Below are 18,194 nucleotides of genomic sequence, written 5' to 3' on the forward strand. Positions count from 1 at the left end.
GAATGCTTTGTTCTATTAAACTGGCATTCTGTGATGTTCACCTTCCCGATGCAATCATCCAAGACAAAGTGGGTGCATAAGCAAATGTGGTGAAGAAAGCTGATGGTGCCCAGCTATCAAAAGACATAGCATTTGAGGTCTTAAAGGCTTGAAGGTAAACAAGTGGCCATCTAGCTCAGAAGCAACAAAGCCCACATGGAAGAAGCACACCAGCCTGCGTGATCATGAGGTTTCAAAGGGATCAGGCATGATAAGAACAAAAAAATCATACCATTGTGAATGAGGGGGGGGAGTTCAGAGTGGAGACCCAAAGCCCATTAGTAGGCCACTGGACATCCCCTTACAGAAGGGTCTCTGGGAGGAGATGAGCCAGTCAGGGTGCAGGGTAGCAACGATGAAACACACAACCTTCCTCTAGTTCCTAAAGGCTTCCTCCCCACCCACGATCATGATCCCAGGCTAGACCAGAGGATGTACACAGGTACAGATAGGAACTGGAAACACAAGGAATCCAGGGTGGATGATTCCTTCAAGACCAGTGGTGAGCGTGGCGGTGCCAGGAGGGTGAAGGGAGGGTAGGTTGGAAAGGGGGAACCGATTACAAGGATCTACATATAACCTCCTCCTTGGGCAATGGACAACAGAAAACTGGGTGAAGGGAGACATTGTACAGGGCAAGATGTGACAAAATAATAACATAAATTATCAAGGGTTCATGAGGGAGTGGGGAGTGGGGAGGGAGGGAAAAAATAAGGAGCTGATGCCAGGGGCTTAAGTGGAGAGCAAGTGTTTTGAGACTGATGAGGGCAATAAATGTACAAATGTGCTTTACACAATTGATGTAAATGTGAATTATGATATGAGTTGTATGAGCCCCTAATAAAATGATTTTTTAAATTGTGTTGCTTAGGTTCAAATCCCTGTTCCACCTCTTAATAGCTGTGGAATCTTTGGGCCTCATTCTCTTTGAGCATTCATTTCCCCTTCTGAAAAAGATAGGGAAACACAGGTTTATTATGGGAATTAGAGTTGATATGAACAATTTTCATATAGGTGATTATTATATTAAATATTGTCACCATTATATTAAAAAATTAACATTTGAAAAGCCCAATTTTATATGAAAAATGTGTTCCATAAAAGCTGGATGATTATAACATATTTTAATATAAAAGAAAACTTTGATATACCAGAAAATATCTATGTATCCTTAAAGACTTCTGTGATGAACTGTTCATGAGCCAGAAAAATATTTCATTACACAACATAATCCAAACATATTGCTACTTGGGTCCCAGTTTGCATATGCCCATTTTTTTTAATTTGCTTACATGTAGCTCCATGATCAGTAGATACTGCAAACAAGTTCTCTCAGTAATACACTAGTCTTCATTTTTTAGGATGTTTTCAAAAAATGAAATATATTTTCCCCAAAGTAAAAGTTATTTTGAGATCAGGGCTAATGGCAAATTGTAAACAAATGGCCAGAAGTCATCTTCCCAAAGCATTGAAGCTTTGCCACACGTTTATGTGAATGCTACATCACATGAGTCAGAGCAGAGCCAAGATCACCGCCATTGAGTCAATTCTAATTCAAAGTCCAGAATTTAGACAGATTCAGTGTTTTAAAGGTTGGAGAGACCTCAAATGTGAACTCAAGGCGGAGAGGTCAGTCCATTCAAAACGTATGGTGATTGCTTTTTTAAGATTCCCATGGGGGTGGCTACTTTTTACAGCTCATCCCACACCTTATTAGGAAGTTTTAAGAAAACTAAAAAAAAGACTAGAAAATTGGGCTTAAGATATTTTTTTTCATCATGAAAACACACCTGTTCCTTCTTTGAGGGTAACAAGGGCTGCTGTAGCAAAAAGCCTAGTTGGCAAAGCTTAACCCCCAGCCTACAGCACTGATCTGGCACGTTCAGACTGCAGCTGCCCCAATTCACAGAACATGGAAAGGGAATATGCTTTCAGTACCTTGAAGGAGCTCCGGGGGCATAATAGGTTATGAGTTGGGCTGGTAGCAAGAGAGGTGAGGCTTTCTGCCCTGGAAAGTTATGCAGCTTCAGAAGCCCTCAATGCAATCACTTTGTGCTGGAATCGAATGCATGACAGCAGGTTTAGGCTTTGGTTTAATCTTTTGAGAATGCCCAAACTACCATCAAAAACAACATTTTGTGTACGAATTGACGGTTGACATTTCAGGTAATCAAATTTTTTTACACAACTTAAGCTCCTTAACAAATTCTCCATTAGCTTATCCTACCCGCCTCTTCCCCCTTTATGGAATACCATCTTCCCTTCACTCAAGCCAACATCTAGCTACCTGTCTAGCCTATTGCTTCATCTCTATGTTTCCCTCCCACCTTTGATAACCATCAACGTTTGTTTCTTTTAGTGTGAAAACCTTTGTCATATTTTTCTCTTTGTTACAGTGGTTTCCTACCCAATTTGTCCCTTTCTTTGTAATTGAGCAATTTCACCAGCACAAGGTTTCCAGGCCAATCATCCAAGCCATGAGACGTTCATGTTTCACCATTGTTTTTCCATGATGCACCCTATTCCATTGTGTAAATATCCATGTTTCTTTATCCATTCTCTGTTTGTGGGAATTTATGATATTTCCATCTTCTTGCTGTTAAAAACAGTGCTGTGATCAGCTTGAGGGTACATAGGTCTGTGCATGCCATGGCTCCTACGTATTTAGGGTATACATTCAGCAACGAGATTGGTGGGTCACATGGAATTTCTATTCCCAGTTATTCGAGGTAGCATCATATCCTTTTGCACAGTGGATATACATTTTTACAGTCCCACCAGCAGTGTATGACAGATTGATGTGATATATATATAGAAAAGCACAAAATTAGTTCACACAGGGCTACCAAGATGGAAACACTGAATTCAAAAAGATATTGATCTACATGGAGGATCTGTTGAGAAACAGTATCATCAGATTTTTATATTTTCATTTAATAAAAGTTGCAATGAATAGGAACAATACTTTTTAATTTATCCTAATACTGAAACATGCATAAATTCTGAATTATCCAGAATTCATTGAAGAAGGGAAAGTACATTATAGGAAGAAGAAATTTCACTTAGGAAAATTATTTTTTTCTGAACATAAAGATGATGATAGTGATGATAATAACAGTCATGTCTAAAATTTATTGAGTACTTGTTAGGTATCAGGCATGGTTTTAAGTGATTTATATGAACTATAGCATTATCTTCTCAACAATCCTATTATAATTATTATCCCTTGCTTGTAGAAAAGGAAACTGAAACAAATAAATGTCAATTAATTTAGCCAAGGTCATGTGAGTAACTAGTTGGGGATGTCCATATAAAAATTTAGTTTTCAAATAGTTCATGAACATTTCTCAAAAACTTAAAAGGTGAGTTCTTCTGACTTATATTTTTTTCTCCTCTAAAATCCTTATCATCCAAACTCCTGATCTGGCCTACGTAGTCCTTGGAAACCTCATTCTAAGCTAAGGGTCCAAGGATTCTTGGCTGCTACCCATTATTTTTTTGAAGTCTTGTTGCATGTGTTTATACATGTCCATGCATGTATTTGTGTGTATATGTGTATGCTTATATGTATATATGAGTATATTGCCCTTTCATTAAAAAGAAGTTCTGATATTATTCTCAAATGAGGACTTGTTGGTATGTATGCATATTCCAGAGTAGTGAAGGCATTCGGAGTATGGCCATCCGGCACTTTGGTGAATTACTCAGGGATATGTATCAGTACACTTGGATGTTCAAAGACGTGGTATTGGAAGGCCTGGTGCCTCTTATCCTGTTTCTGGAGGATCCAGCGATGGTAGTAGTTAGAGTAAGTCCTGCTGTCTTATTTTTCTTAGTTTTGCTGAAAAATGTAGTGTTTTATGTACCAATGACTGAACAGATGCTCGACATTCTATTTTACAGGCATGTAAAACTACATTAGAAATCTGTTCTTTACAATTTGACTGGTCAATATCATATTGGCTTACAGACAAAAACTATGATTTTGAAATGGTGGTGCTCAACATCTGTAATAATCTTGTAAGTGACCCCTCATTTTTTACCAACAAAAGAGATGTGGAAAGAACTTAAAAGATATCCAAATTTATAAAAATTCTGATGGGAAAGAGAATGGATTCTGGAAAAATAATGTAAAAAGAAGCAAAAATGGGTGTTTATAACCAAGGCTTAGGAGCAAAAAAAAATTAAAGTTCTAAATTCCTCTTCCTCAATACTACTCATCTACTTATCCGCTTTCTCCTGCAGTTTAATTATTATGCCTTCCTTCACCCACCCTCTTTAGGCCATGGATAAGTTTCAAGGTATGAGGAGTATTTCAAATGATCAAAAGGGAAATTGGAATTTTGCTCCCACTGCCTTTTGACCTGCCCCTCTTGAAACCACCTTGAACTGGAATGGCAAACAAACGGGGATGGAGGAATGCTAGCCTCAGTGTTGAAACACAAAGTCGCACTGGGAAATCATGTTGTTGTTCGTTGTTAGATGCCATCAAGTTGGTTCCAACTCAGAGCAACCCTAAATACACCAGAATTAACCCTGTGCAGTCCTGCACTGTCCTTGCAATTGTGGTTAAACTTGAGGCTGTTGTGTTTGGGACATTGCTGAATGAGACCTGCAAGCAAACACAAAGTTCATACATCAAGAGCCTCAAGTTGTAGAATTAATCCTAAATATGATAAAAGTAAATCGTTTTCTTCTGAAGCTGCTCTAGGTGAAGCAAATGTGCTTTTTCAACATTTAAGATATTTTTGCCTTTTATTCCCAGAATATTTCTCACTGGAGCTACCTTACAGATTTGATATCTGATACCCTGGGATTTCTGAACAGTTCCCGAGCATATCTGAGGAGGGGAGCAGTTATTTTACTAGGTAAGTAAAATCCAATATTCATTTCTCTATATGCTTGTCTTAAAAGGCACAAAATTACTGTACCAATTGATGTCTTGAAAAAAATAGAAATTGCTTTGTTGGTTATAACCAGCACTTGTCTTTGTATAGAGGTTAATGTATCGATCATATGTTAGCTACACACATCCTATATGCATAGAAGTCAATGCACATGATAGAAAGAGAGTTCACTTTTATAATACATAGTGCATTCCAGGATTATGACCCCACCAAGTGGGATGTTTTTGCAAAGCTATGTATTAAAATTTTTTAACAAAACAACTTTGAAGTACTTTCCATTACACGTAATACATTTGTCAAATCTGAAATTCCATTTTTGGAAACATTTTTCAAACCCATCTGTTTGGATGGCTGACAGCACCTCCCTCGTTTTTTTCTTCGCCTCTTCTACATCATCAAGTCACTGACCTTTCATATCCTTCTTCATTCTCAGAAACAAAAAGAAGTCACACGGAGTGAGATCAGGCGAGTAACACCTTACTCGCCTTGTGGTGCAAGAGAGGCATGCTGTTTTTTGCCAAAAACTGGTCCACTGAGATGGCTGCATGAGCAGGTGCATTACTGTGGCAGCAAAACCAGTCCCCTGTCTGCCACAAATCAGACTTATTTTGTTACACACTGTTACACAATCTTTTCATAACCTCTAAATAGAAAGTTTGATTAACAATCTGACCTGGAGGAGTGAACTCCAAATGCACTATCCCCCTCACATCAAAAGGACAATGAGCATCAGCTTGATCTTTGATTTTTTGGGTAAGGTGATGAACTTTTTTGGGTAAGGTGATGATGGTGTCTTCCACTCACCACTCCTTTTCCTGGCCCCTCAAAATCCAGGGCGCAAATCTCACAGCGACCCTTCTCATTCCCAAACCTTTCATTAAAATTCACTGAACCCAGACCCAAGATAGTCCAGATAACTTCCCCATCTCTTCAATGGTCCATTGTTGGTCTTTGAGCACAAGTACATTATTTTTTTGACATTTTTGTCCAATTGGGAAGTCGACAAATGTCTAGGCAAAGATTTGTCAACAATTGATATTTCACCTCTTTTGAAATGAGAAAACCACTTGAGTTTTTCCCATAGTATTGTCCTTGTAAGCCGTGTTCAACATCACAACAGTTTCTGCAGATTTTTTCCCAAACAGGAAACAAAATTTCACAACTGCACATTGTTCTCTTAAATTAGTCATCACAAAAAAATGAGGTCTAAGGGAAACTGTTTCTACAAAAAAAAAAATTCACTGTGATCAGAGAGAACATTTCCAGTTGACACCACTGGGTGCACTAATTCAGAGCAAGTTGCTGGATGCTCGCCTAGTGGTAGAAATGCATACCACTGGGGATGGGGGTGGGGGTGGGAGATGCCAAAATGTGTAGTTAAATTATATACACAGTGATAATTAAATCCTTCAACAATAGATTTCAAAATTGGTGATATAACTTTTTGTTCTTTTCACCTTTTAAAAACCACTGAAATGTTAAAAAAATATTTATATTTTCAAAAATTAGAAACACAAACAGCATCTGTCATGGATTAAAGTGATGAAGAAACGATACTAAATTTACTTCTGAATGAGTGGGGTGCTGCTCTAACAGGTGGCTGGAATGTGAAGAGAGTGTAGTAAATATGAATGAATAGTTAGAGACTAGAGGAATTTAAGGTGCTTGTAAATGAAATCATTGAACAGTCGGTTGATGGAAATACAGACATCAAAAACAGATCATGTAAATATACAGAAGGAATTGAAGAAAGACGTAAAACCAGAAATGACATAGACAACGAAAGGTAGGGGCAGAAAAGTGGCAACGAACCAGGAGATCAGCACAAGGCTTCATGGGAGCCAGTCCACAGAGAGGACTGAGCTCCTTCCGGAAGGAGGTTTTCTGGTAGAGTGGGGTACCATTGGTCACTTACTGATGGAGCAGGTACCTCCAGACATTATTGGTAGGCCTAAAGAACTTTGGAATACTTTCCCAAGATGGGTAGAAGCTGGGATAACTCAAACAGTCCCAGTAGTCAAGGGGCCAAGAGGTCAAGGAACAATGAAGCAGAAGTTGGAGAGACAAGGAACATGGTTAACAGCGCTACCTTGGTCTGAAAGGGTACGACCATGGTTTTCTTCTCTTGGTTTCACAGAGTCAGATCCTCATCAGCTTAGTTATGGAATGTGGGACTTCCATCCACCATGGAAGGTAGAGGTGCTGCCTGCAGTTGATGGGATATGGCTGCCAGTGCTGAAGGAGTGGGGTTGTCACTCAGAATAAGAGAAGGGGCTGCTCAAAATTAAGGGAGCATGATTATCATCCAAGAGGGACTAGAAGCTGAAACTGAAGCCCAAGGCCAAGGAACCTCCACCCGGAATCCAGAGAGCCTGGCTAACAGAGTCTAGAGGGCAATGGCAGTGTCTAAATGGTCTCAGAAAGGAAAGGAGTGTGTTCAAACTCGAGAGTCATTATAAATTATCCTGCTGACTTTGGACTTGCTTGGTGCTTCTATTATTTTTGAAGAGTTTGTAAAGTTTTGATAGTAAATCATTTTAAAACATTTTTATGTAATCACCAGTGAGGCCAACTGTTCCCCAGTTTTTGTAGAAAGTTTTAAATTACTGCTTTAATCTAATTATAGGTTTGTTTAGATTTCCTTTGTTCTTGAGTTAACTTTGGAAATAAATGTCCTTTAAGACTTGGGTAGTTCTATTATTTCTTTTTAATAAACTATCACATTTCCACAACGACTGTACCATTTTGAATTCCCACCAGTAATGTATATGATTCAAATTTCCCCACATCTTCACCAACATTTGTAATCTTCCGGTTTGTTTCATGTTAGTCATTCTAGTGAAAATGGTATCTCACTTTGGTTTGCATTATTCTATGGTTGCTAATGAACTTGGACATATTTTCATGTGTTTGATAGCCATTTTTAATTTATGATTAGGTTATTTGTCCTTTTGTTGTTAAATTGTTATAATTACTCTTCCCCACCCACCACACACATACAGGTTATTAGACTCCTATGAGACAAATGGTTTCTGAAGATATTTTCCACTTAGTAGCTTGCTTTTATTCCTTTGGGGTAAAGTCTTTTGGCGGATTAAATTTTTAATTTTGTATGGGTTCAAGTTCTATATTTTGTCTTTAACTGCTCTCACTTAAAAAATTAGATAGTCCAATTGTCAAAGCCTAGGCTGGAAAAGTTGCCCTATATTTTCTTCTAGTAATCTTATGTTTCAGTTTTCACCTTTAGGTCTTCAGTTCATGTTGAATTTTTGTATGTTTTCTGTATAGGGTGGAAATATAGCTTTTCCAACACTATTTATTGAAGATATTCTTTTCATGGTGAATCAGCTTAGGCCCCTTGCCAACGATAAGTTGATCCTAGATGAGAGGGTTTATTTCTGGATTCTCAGTTCTGCTCCATTCATCTATTGCTTTGTATGCCTATTACTATTACATAAGTACTCAACTGTTTTGGTAACTTTGGCTACTTCAGGTGGTTTAAAATCAGGAAATCTGACTCCTCCTATTTTGATTTCTTCTCTTTCAATATTTCTTTAGCTATTAGGGGCTTCTATTATTTCCTATAAAGTTGAGGATGCTTTTTCCATTTTATAAAGAAGGGAATTTTGATCAGGATTGCATTGAATTTATTGATTGCTTTGGTATTGACATTGTAGTAAAACAGTAAGTCAAAATTATTGTTCCAAAATCATAGAAATATAATTTGCTATATGCCCCAGAGACTTGAAAGAAGTGACTCAAACAGATAAAACATTAGTAACCATTGCAGCACTATTCACAATAGCCAAAAGGTGGAAGCAACGTCACTGCTCATCCATAGATGAAAAGACCAATGAAATGTGATACATACATGCAATGTAATACTACTACCTAGCCAGTAGGAGAAATGAAATCTTGATACACACAACAATTGGAATGGAACTTAAAGGCATAGTGCTAAGAAAACTAAGTCAAGCATAAAAGACAGATAATTGTATGACTTGCTGTATAGAAAAAGGCAAAAACTGGTCAATGTACAGAGGCTAAACTTATTAATGGTGGGAGGAGGGGGAAGGGAGGTTAATGGTGATGGGAAATTTACATTAAGAATAAGTGTTGTAATTGCTGTTAATAAGCCATACATTTGTAAAAGTTGTATTGGCAAAAGCATTTTGACTCAAGGTCAACTGGCATAACATAGTTCACAGACAATGTTCTGCATCCTACTTTGCTGAGCAGCGCTGGGTCCTTAGAAACTTGTGAATGGCCTTTTAAGGTAAAATTATTGGTCTCTCCACCTGAATCGGGAGGAAATAAGATTGAAGAAAATTAAAGTTTCATGGAAATAATATACCAAATGCATTATCTTGCCTCCATTACCTTGAGAAAAGACTAGAGCTAACACTACCATGGAATCCAAATTGTCAGAGAAGAAATAAAACCCGCTCTATCTGCAGATGACATCATCCCATACATATGAAGCTCCAAAGACTTGATAAATAATTGTTGAGCAAAATCAGAAGATTTGAGAGCAAGGCCAACTACAGATCAACATACAAGAATCAGTCGGATTCCTGTTTATTTATTTTTAAAAAGCTAGGAAAAATGAATGAGACGATGTCATTCATAATAGCCACACAAAAGATTAAATACTTAAGAATAAACAACTAGAGAAACAACATAGGTGTGAAAAGAAAACATTACTACAAGAAACTAAAAGAGATGTACATAATGGAAGTGTTCCATGTCTATGGCTTAATATTGTGTAAATGTCAATTTTTCCTAAATACACAATTTTGAGCTATATCCCAACTTTAATCTTTTTTAAAAGAATGGAAAAACAAATTAACTTTATGTGGAGAGCAAAGAGAGCCAGCATAGTCAAAGAACTATAATAAGATTAATAAGCAGGAGGCCTCTCACTTTCTGATCTTAATACCTCTAGCCCAGTAACAGTAGTCAAAACAGTCTTGTATTGGGATAACAATAGATTCATAGACCAATGACAGAACCAAGAAATAAATCCATCCACCCACAGACATATGATCTTCAACAAAGAACTAAAAAATATTAAATGGGGAAAAACAAAATGGTGCTGACTTCAACAAATGGTGCTGGCAAAATTGCACGTCCATCGGCAGAAGAAGGAAACAAGACCCATACCTCACCACGTATATAAAATATGAGCTCAAGATGGATTAAAGACCTAAATGTAACCCTAGAGCTATAAAGACCGTGAATGAGAAAACAGGTACAAACTCAAGGGCCCTAATACGGGAAACAAGCACACCATCAAACATAATGAAAAAATACATACACAGGAGAAGACAAAATCGATGACAGGTCACTACTAAAAATAAGACACTTTCAAAAGAATAAACAGAACTAGAACTCACAATCGGGGAAATTTTGGCAATAATATATTGGATATGGACTAATCTCTAAACCCTATATCAACCGGCAACACCTCAACAAGATAGAGGGATAATCCGAATAAGAAATGAGCAGAGAGTTCACCAAAGAAGACATTCAGATGGTCAAAACCAGGAAGAAATACAATCTCTAGCCTCCTACGAGATGCATAGATGTCTTCTGCATCAATTGATATGATCATGCAGTTCTTATCTTTTTAAATTTCATATGATGGGTTGCATTTATTATTTTTCTCACCAGTGTAGTTTTCCGTTTCCTTAACACTTCTTCACAATAATCACCCACTGTGTCCTTTGAGAAAATCTAACAAGATTACCCCTTTGGCATGTTGCAAACACGTTCACCGTGGCCTTGTGAGCTGACTTCGCGGTCTTGGCCCAGGAGAGCTCCTGAGAAGCAGTTTTGATTCCCCATCGTCCTTTCCTTTGAAAGCAACCTAAGGGTCCTAAGACATAGGCATTTATTACTGAAAGGACTTGTCTCCAATCACTGACTGTAGACACACATTTTGTGTGGAATAAACTACACGTGTGAACTGGAACTCTAATGGCAGTACTTTTTTATTGACCCTCTGGCAAGCACAATCTAAGATGCGGATGACCCTGTAAAGCTGTATGGAAAGACATTTTTCTGTTTTTCCCCTCTCTAGATAGTGTCAGCTATTTATACACCATACAGAAATACCTTGATCCTTACTTTATGCCTCATGATTCCAGTTGGATTGTAGATATGAATGAAAACTATAAAACAACGTTTCTAAAAGTAAATTTGAGTGACTGTCTAGACGACTTTGAATAATGCAAACTTTTTCTAAACGAAACCCCAAAAGTCAAACCTGCTGCCATCAAGTTAATTCCAATTGACAGTCTCTCGCACAGAGAGGCGTGGGCTCAAACCCACCTGCATTTTGGTTTGCAGGTGAGGATTTAATCTCTATGCCACCAAAGCCCCTGGACTCTTGCGTGTACTTGTTTCCTAACACGACTGCCAAGTTCATTAAAAATTAACCAAATGTTTGACAAATTGGATCACAATAGGATTAGACACTTCTATTCATCACAATAAACAACTGACTGCTAACCAAAAGTCATCTGTTTGAACCCAAAAGCTGCTCTACATGCAAAAAAAAAGCGGGGGGGGGGGGACAATCTCCTTCCATAAAGATTTCCAGCCTTTGAAACTATACAGGACAATACTATGTAATCCTATAGGGTCTGTATGAGTCAGAATTGACTCTCCAGAAGTGGGTTTGGATTAGGTTCAATAAGAAAAAAAACGGAAAAGTTCACAAGCCTGCCTTGTAGCTATGGAAATTAATGAACTGCTACATACAAGAACATGGATGGACTTCACAAATGTAATGTACACACACAAGGCATCTGAACAGTGCAGATGGAGACTGGGAAGGACAGTAGGGAGGCTTCTGAAACACTAGTAATATTCTACCTAGTAACCTAGGCAGTGACTAGGGAATGTTCAATTTATGGTCATTCATTGAGCTGTACAAATTATGATCTGTATACATTTACACACACACACACCAGTTTATTTGAATGAAGAATTTTTATTAATCAGTAATCATTAGAAGTTCTAAAAGACGACTCAATAGTTACCTGGTAATGCTTTGCTTCAAAGAAAGCGAGAAAGACAATGTAAGAAAACACCTTTTCATAATGTATTGTGGAGTAACTTCAATTTTACTTTGTGCATAGGGTACTTGGCAAAATTGTGCAGCCATTTACTCCTCAGCCTTGAAATTGAAGTTATGCTTGATGGTACGTATTAAAGTCTCAAAGTATTTATTCAGAAGTCTATATACATTTACTATTTTAATTCTAGTCACAAAATAAGGTCTATAGTGGTGCCAGGGGTGGGAGTAAGGTGATGGTAGTGGGTGGTGCGCGGAGGGCTTTCAGGTAAGTAGTGTGAAAACTGGGATAAGTTCGTCTTTTATTTCTCTCACCCACTCTCCTGCTTACATCTCTCCATTGATCTCTCTCATCATTGCAGATTTAGCTGTCATCTGAGATCCCTGAACAAGTGCAGAGAGGTGAGGGGTCAGTTACTCATTCATCCAATAATGTCTAGACTCTGGGGATATAGCAGCAAACAGGGAATGTAAAATCCCAAATCCAAGCCCACTGCTGTCAATCAATCCCTACTCATAGCAACCCTCAAAGAACCCAAGAGGAGAACACCTCCGTAGTGTTTCCGAGATTGCAAATCTTTATGGAAGATGCTGTTCCATCTTTCTCTTTTGGATCAGCTGGTGAGTTTGAACTACCCACCTTTCAGTTAACAGCTGAGCACTTAGTTGTTGTACCACCAGGACAATAGATGAGGCCAAGAGGCAAATGCCTGAGACCCTCGCATTTTGATAGAAGAAATGTTCATTGTTCTCAATTCCTTCTTGAGCCCTGGTGGCACATGGGCTAAGTGCTTGACCATTAGGCACTTAGTTGCTAAACCAAAAGATCAGCATGTAACCCAATTCGGTGACTTGGGAAAGAGCAAATTAGCTGCTTTTGTTAAGATCCCACACAAACCCAGTGTCATCAAGTTGATTCCAACTTATAAAACTACTGCCATGGAAGTAACTCTCATAGCAAGGAGTTAGGCCGCCACCCTATAGTTATCATTACAATCTACTCCACACTATGAGTTATAGCTGACCCCAATAGCGGTGAGTTTTCCAACGCACAGTGACTCTGTATAGTTGGTGAAACTGTGAGTTTCACAGGAGCAGAGAGCGGCACCTTGTCCCCACAAACCAGCTGGTGGGCTTCAACCTGTGACCTTAACCTGTAGCAGCCCAATGTCGACCCCACAGGGCCACCAAGACTGCTTACTATGAATATTTCGATCAAGAAAAGCCTATGGGAAATTACACTCTATTGCTTGGGGCTTCCATTAATGGGAATCAATTCAATAAAACTCAACAACACAATGACACCCGATTTGGGGGGTATTACTCATGAATGCACTCAGCCACCAACCACTAAGGCTGGAAGGTTAAGTGCATCTGGAAGCATAACAGAAAAAGACACAGTAAGATCTACTTCTCAAAAGTCAGTCATTGAAAACTCGATGGAGCACGGTTTCACGCTGACACACATGAAGCATGAACTCATCAAAGCCAGAATCAATCTGGAACAACTGATGAGGGAGGCAGGGAAGGCCCTCCAGGAGCAGAATGATTGCCTTTCTTCATTTTCCAACTGTTTATTTGTTTATTCATTCAATAACATATATTTCTTGATTGCTTTCTAGATGCAAGGCATATAGTTCTCCCCTTTCTTAGAATCTTTTTCTTCTTTCCCACCTCTGCTCTTTTTCCTCCCACTCCTCCTTTCCCCTTTTCTGTTTCTTTTAATTGTAGAAGAAAATAGTAATTACTCATAATCTAACTGGAAATAATGAGATTAACAGCTGGCATATGTTTAAAAACATCAGTATTTTCCATGTTTATTTTTAATGAAATTATAATTATGTTATCATTGACTTCACTGTCCAAAATACTTTTGCATGCCAAAAAAATACACTTTTGCATTTTAGTAAGTACATTGTATTTCATTTTATAAATATTACTAATGCAAACAATCCCTTAGCAGTGATTCAACTTTCTTAACGCCATGACCCTTTCACACAGTGCCTCATGTGGTGGCGACCCCCAACCATAAAATTATTTTTGTTGCTACTTCATCACTGTAAATTTGCTACTGTTATGAATTTGGCGACCCCTGTGAAAGGGTCATTTGACCCCAAAAGGGTCACCACCCACAGGTTGAGAAACGCTGCTTTATTGTTTGATGTAAGACTGATCCTAATTTTTGTCACTATTGCAAGCCATATTGAAACTCTTTATGAATGTATACTTTTACTACAGAGTAAAATTTTCAGCATATAACAAAAATTGGTGTTTAGTGAATATTGTCATTTTTCTTTCCTGGTAAAGAAGGAGGCTAAAATCTCCTGAAAGCTCTTGCTCAAAATCATGGGATTTCGGGTAGGGGCACTCTGTGGATGGTTTAAGGGACTCTTCAGGGTTAGATTGTCTAAGGCTCTAAGGAACCTACTGATCCCTTGAATGAAACACCTTCCTGCTATTTCAGCTATTGATCGAGTGCTTCGGGATGAAGACGCTTCAATCCGGGAGTTGGCAAAACAAACGAAAAAGCTTTTTCAGGAAATATCCTATGGCTTGACCTCCTCAAGTGTTAAACAAACCTTCCGAAGACTGTTTAACTTCTTCTGCTTCAAAAAACTGAAGATAATTTATCATTATAAAAAAATGAGCTATGACAGGAATCTGTTACATGTCGAATAGCATAACGAAGACTGGAGATTCTTATGGAGAAAGAGAAGTTTGTCAATGCCTTGGAGCAGACCTCAGAAAATGACCTTTCTCCTTGTTGTTAACCGAAGTCTACCTTCTGGAAGGTGCTAGAAGCTCTTGCTGCTCCTTCTTAATTCTTTATTCAAATACAGAAATGAGAATTGTGTATCTGTGGCAGTGTTCAAATGTTCTACTTTATCAAATCCATTAATAATATAGGGCGGAGGCACAAGTAAAGCATTTGATGAAAGGCACTGGACATTTGAAACCAGAGTTAATCAACATACCTCATCTGCTCACCTTCTAAGTGTCAGACACTGTGAAGACAGGGGGGACATACGAATGATGTAAACAGGATTTCCATAATCAGGAAGGTCACAACCCAGTGACACACAGTGTGCTCATTTCTATCCCGCTGAAAGGAACACTGCCTAGAATAGTGCTCCCAAAGGAGAAGAGGAAACTGATAGGGTGATAGGAATAAAAAAAATCTCCCACTGCCATGGAGCCAATGCCGACACATAGTAGCCCTATAGGATAGGACAGGGTAGAACTGCCCCTATGAGTTTCGGAGACTGTAACTCTTTAGAAGAGTAGAAAACCCCACTTTTCTCCTGCAGAGCAGCTGGTGAGCCTTGCAGATCCCAATCCTTTGTGTGACCACTTGGCCACCAGGTCTCCTCTACAGTAAAAGGAATGGAGGAGGGAAATGTACACCAAGTAGAGGCACTAAAGTAAAAAAGGAGTATTGGAGAAAACTAAGGAGTGTGTTTTAGTACAACTATGGGTAAGAAAGGAATGGGAAGAACAGAGACCTGAAGAGAGGATTATGTGGTGCTAAAGGGTTTAAACTTTTTAAAACAAAAATTGGAGCGCTGAACATAGTAGCTCACCATCTGCCTTCCAGATTAAATCCAACACTTATCTTAGGGTATAAAAGATCTTCTATGAACTAACTTGACTTATATCTTTCATGCCTCCTGAATTACCCTCCTACCATCCTCTGTCACCTTCCTACCATCAAGACACTTCACTTACTCAACTCACTGCCACTGAGTGAGTCATGGTCACACAAGATGACTCATACTTCGATGAAAGGTCTTTTCCTCTATTGGTTCTAATGTGACTTTCCAATGTGTTAACTTGCAGTTTATGTAAGTTTTCATGTCTCTTCGGGCTCACTTTGCTGTTGTGGGGCAATGGCTGTGTCACCTGCCTCTGACTCCTCCTACACCTCGTGACTTGGGGTCCAAATGTGGATTTAGTTCTGTTTACAAAGGACATCCACTTCTTTTGCAGAATTTTCACATCCTCTGATGATCTGATACCCACCTCATGATGGAAGCACTAAGAGACTGGCATGGGTTCCAGCTTGAATTTACATGCTCTACTTCATCCTTGCTCTCCCCGCTTCATGTCTACTTTCCCATCCCAGCTCCCTGCACTGGAGTAAGTGGTTTGGAAGCTTGTTTAATGTTGAATACCTAGTAGATTGTGAACTCTATGAGCAAGGGAGCCATGCTTATTCTTCCTAATAATCCTGGTACTTTACGGCAAATAGCATTCAATGCATATGGATTCAGCGTGCAAATGATTTCAGAATGCATCTAGACTTGCCTTTAGAAAAACATGTTGTGTGTCCTTCTCAAGCCCCAACGCAACCAGTTCTCTCACAAAATCCTGCCTCACTCACCCTAGGACCAAATCTTGGCTAAAACAGGGAAATTAACCTAAAGTGTTTGTCTTTTTACCATTGGAAGTAGGAATACAGCTTTTCTACACCATATACGGTTCTTGTGAAGGTAACAGATATAAAAGACTTGAAAATCAATATATTTGTATGAGGCCTGGGAAAGGGCATGGTGCTTGGTGATGCGGAGAAGCAGTGGGAAAGAGGAAGTCCCTCAATCCTAGGAGTTCATGCATGAACAGCACAACTGAGCAGAGAATCCGGTGGGTTAGAACCAGAAACTGAATATGAATCTTTGAACCTGCACTTATTAGTTGTGTCACTTTCATATCTCAGGTAGTTATTCAGACTTCCTCCAATCCTGATGCAGTTTCTGCTTCATATTGTCCAGCTTCCTAGATTATTTGTTCATTGGACAGATTGAATAAATATCATGAGAGGCTACAACCTGGATGCACATCTTTCCTGATTTTAAAACAGGTTCTGTTTGAACCATTGCCTCTTAGTCTGTGTATTAGTTCCCCACGAGCATAGTGAAATGTTCTGTTACTCCTTTTGTCGTCAAGGCAATCCACAGTCAATAAAGCACAAGTAAACATCGTTCTGGTATTCTCTGCTTTTACCCGAGACCCCTCTGAGGTCAGCAACAATCCCCCTTGTTCCACATCATCTTTTGAATCAAGCTTGAATTGGTGACAATGTCGATGTACTGCAGAATGATTTTCAGCAAAATTTTACTTGCATGTGATGTTAGTGACATTGTTTAATAATTTCCTCAATCTGTTGGAAATCTCTCTTTAAGACAGCTAGAACTATGCATCTTTTCTAGTTGGATAGCCAGGTAGCTGTGTTCCACATTTCTGGACATAGATGAGTGTTTGCAATGCCTCCTCAGCAGGTTGAAACATTTCAATTGATATTCCATCAATTCATGGAGCCTTGCTTTTCTCTAATGCCTTCAGTCCATTTAGGACTTCTTCCTTTAGTAGCACTGGTTCTTGGTCATATGCTACCACTTGAAAGCGCTGAATGTTAACTTTGTCTTTTTGCATATTTCTTCCATATTCTTTTGATGTAGCATTCTATGCTTTTCACATGAAATCATACAAGGCTTGATCGCCCACCCCCCACCCCCTATCTTTCAGTTTGAGATACACGGAGTGTATTCTTCTGTTTCTGTTTCTACCTCCACATTTCATTATAATATTTGTCTGTATGAGCTGCCCTTTGAAAATTTATGTTCAGCTCATTTACTTCAACATTTTTGTCTATTTACTTTAGCTCCTCTATGATCAAGAGCAAATTGGGGCATCTCTTCTGACATCCACTTTGATCTTTTCTTTTTTCCTGTCTTTTCCATGACCTTTTGCATTTTTCATGTGTGATGGTCTTGATTTCATTCCACAATATGTCAGGTCTTCTGTTATTGCTGTTCAGTGCATCAAACCTGTTAGGATATTCTCAAAATTCAAGCGGATTTAACTTAAAGTCAGATTTTGGCTCTCATTGACTTGTTTTAATTTTATTCAACTTCACCGCACAAATTGTGCTTTGTTAAATACTAATAACCTCATGATAACAATTACTTATCTTTAATTTACCAATCTGTTATAAAAATAAAACATTATTACTTAAACATTTCCTAGACCAGAAACAAACTGTATTTGTTGTACAAAGGAAACATCTCTACTTACAATAGTAAAAAGATAAAAATTTTAGGCTTATTACCTTGCTTAAGCCAATATATAGTCTCAGGCTGAGTTAGCTAAAATTTTATGAAAGAAATGGT

At 38.5% G+C, this 18,194-nt stretch overlaps 1 protein-coding gene across 1 annotated transcript in view; it reads left to right on the forward strand.

Moving 5' to 3' along the window:
* Positions 1–14,706, forward strand: part of MROH9 (maestro heat like repeat family member 9) — a 151,423-nt gene extending 136,717 nt beyond the window's left edge. The window contains exons 16-20 of the mRNA XM_075541049.1: positions 3,695–3,847; positions 3,943–4,059; positions 4,805–4,907; positions 12,092–12,154; positions 14,492–14,706. Of these exons, the coding sequence (XP_075397164.1) occupies positions 3,695–3,847; positions 3,943–4,059; positions 4,805–4,907; positions 12,092–12,154; positions 14,492–14,706 (651 nt within the window). The remainder of the gene's footprint in view (positions 1–3,694; positions 3,848–3,942; positions 4,060–4,804; positions 4,908–12,091; positions 12,155–14,491) is intronic.
* The last annotated feature ends 3,488 nt before the right edge of the window (positions 14,707–18,194 follow it).

This window comes from Tenrec ecaudatus, chromosome 1 (genome assembly GCF_050624435.1).
Source record: "Tenrec ecaudatus isolate mTenEca1 chromosome 1, mTenEca1.hap1, whole genome shotgun sequence".
Lineage (NCBI taxonomy): Eukaryota > Metazoa > Chordata > Mammalia > Afrosoricida > Tenrecidae > Tenrec > Tenrec ecaudatus.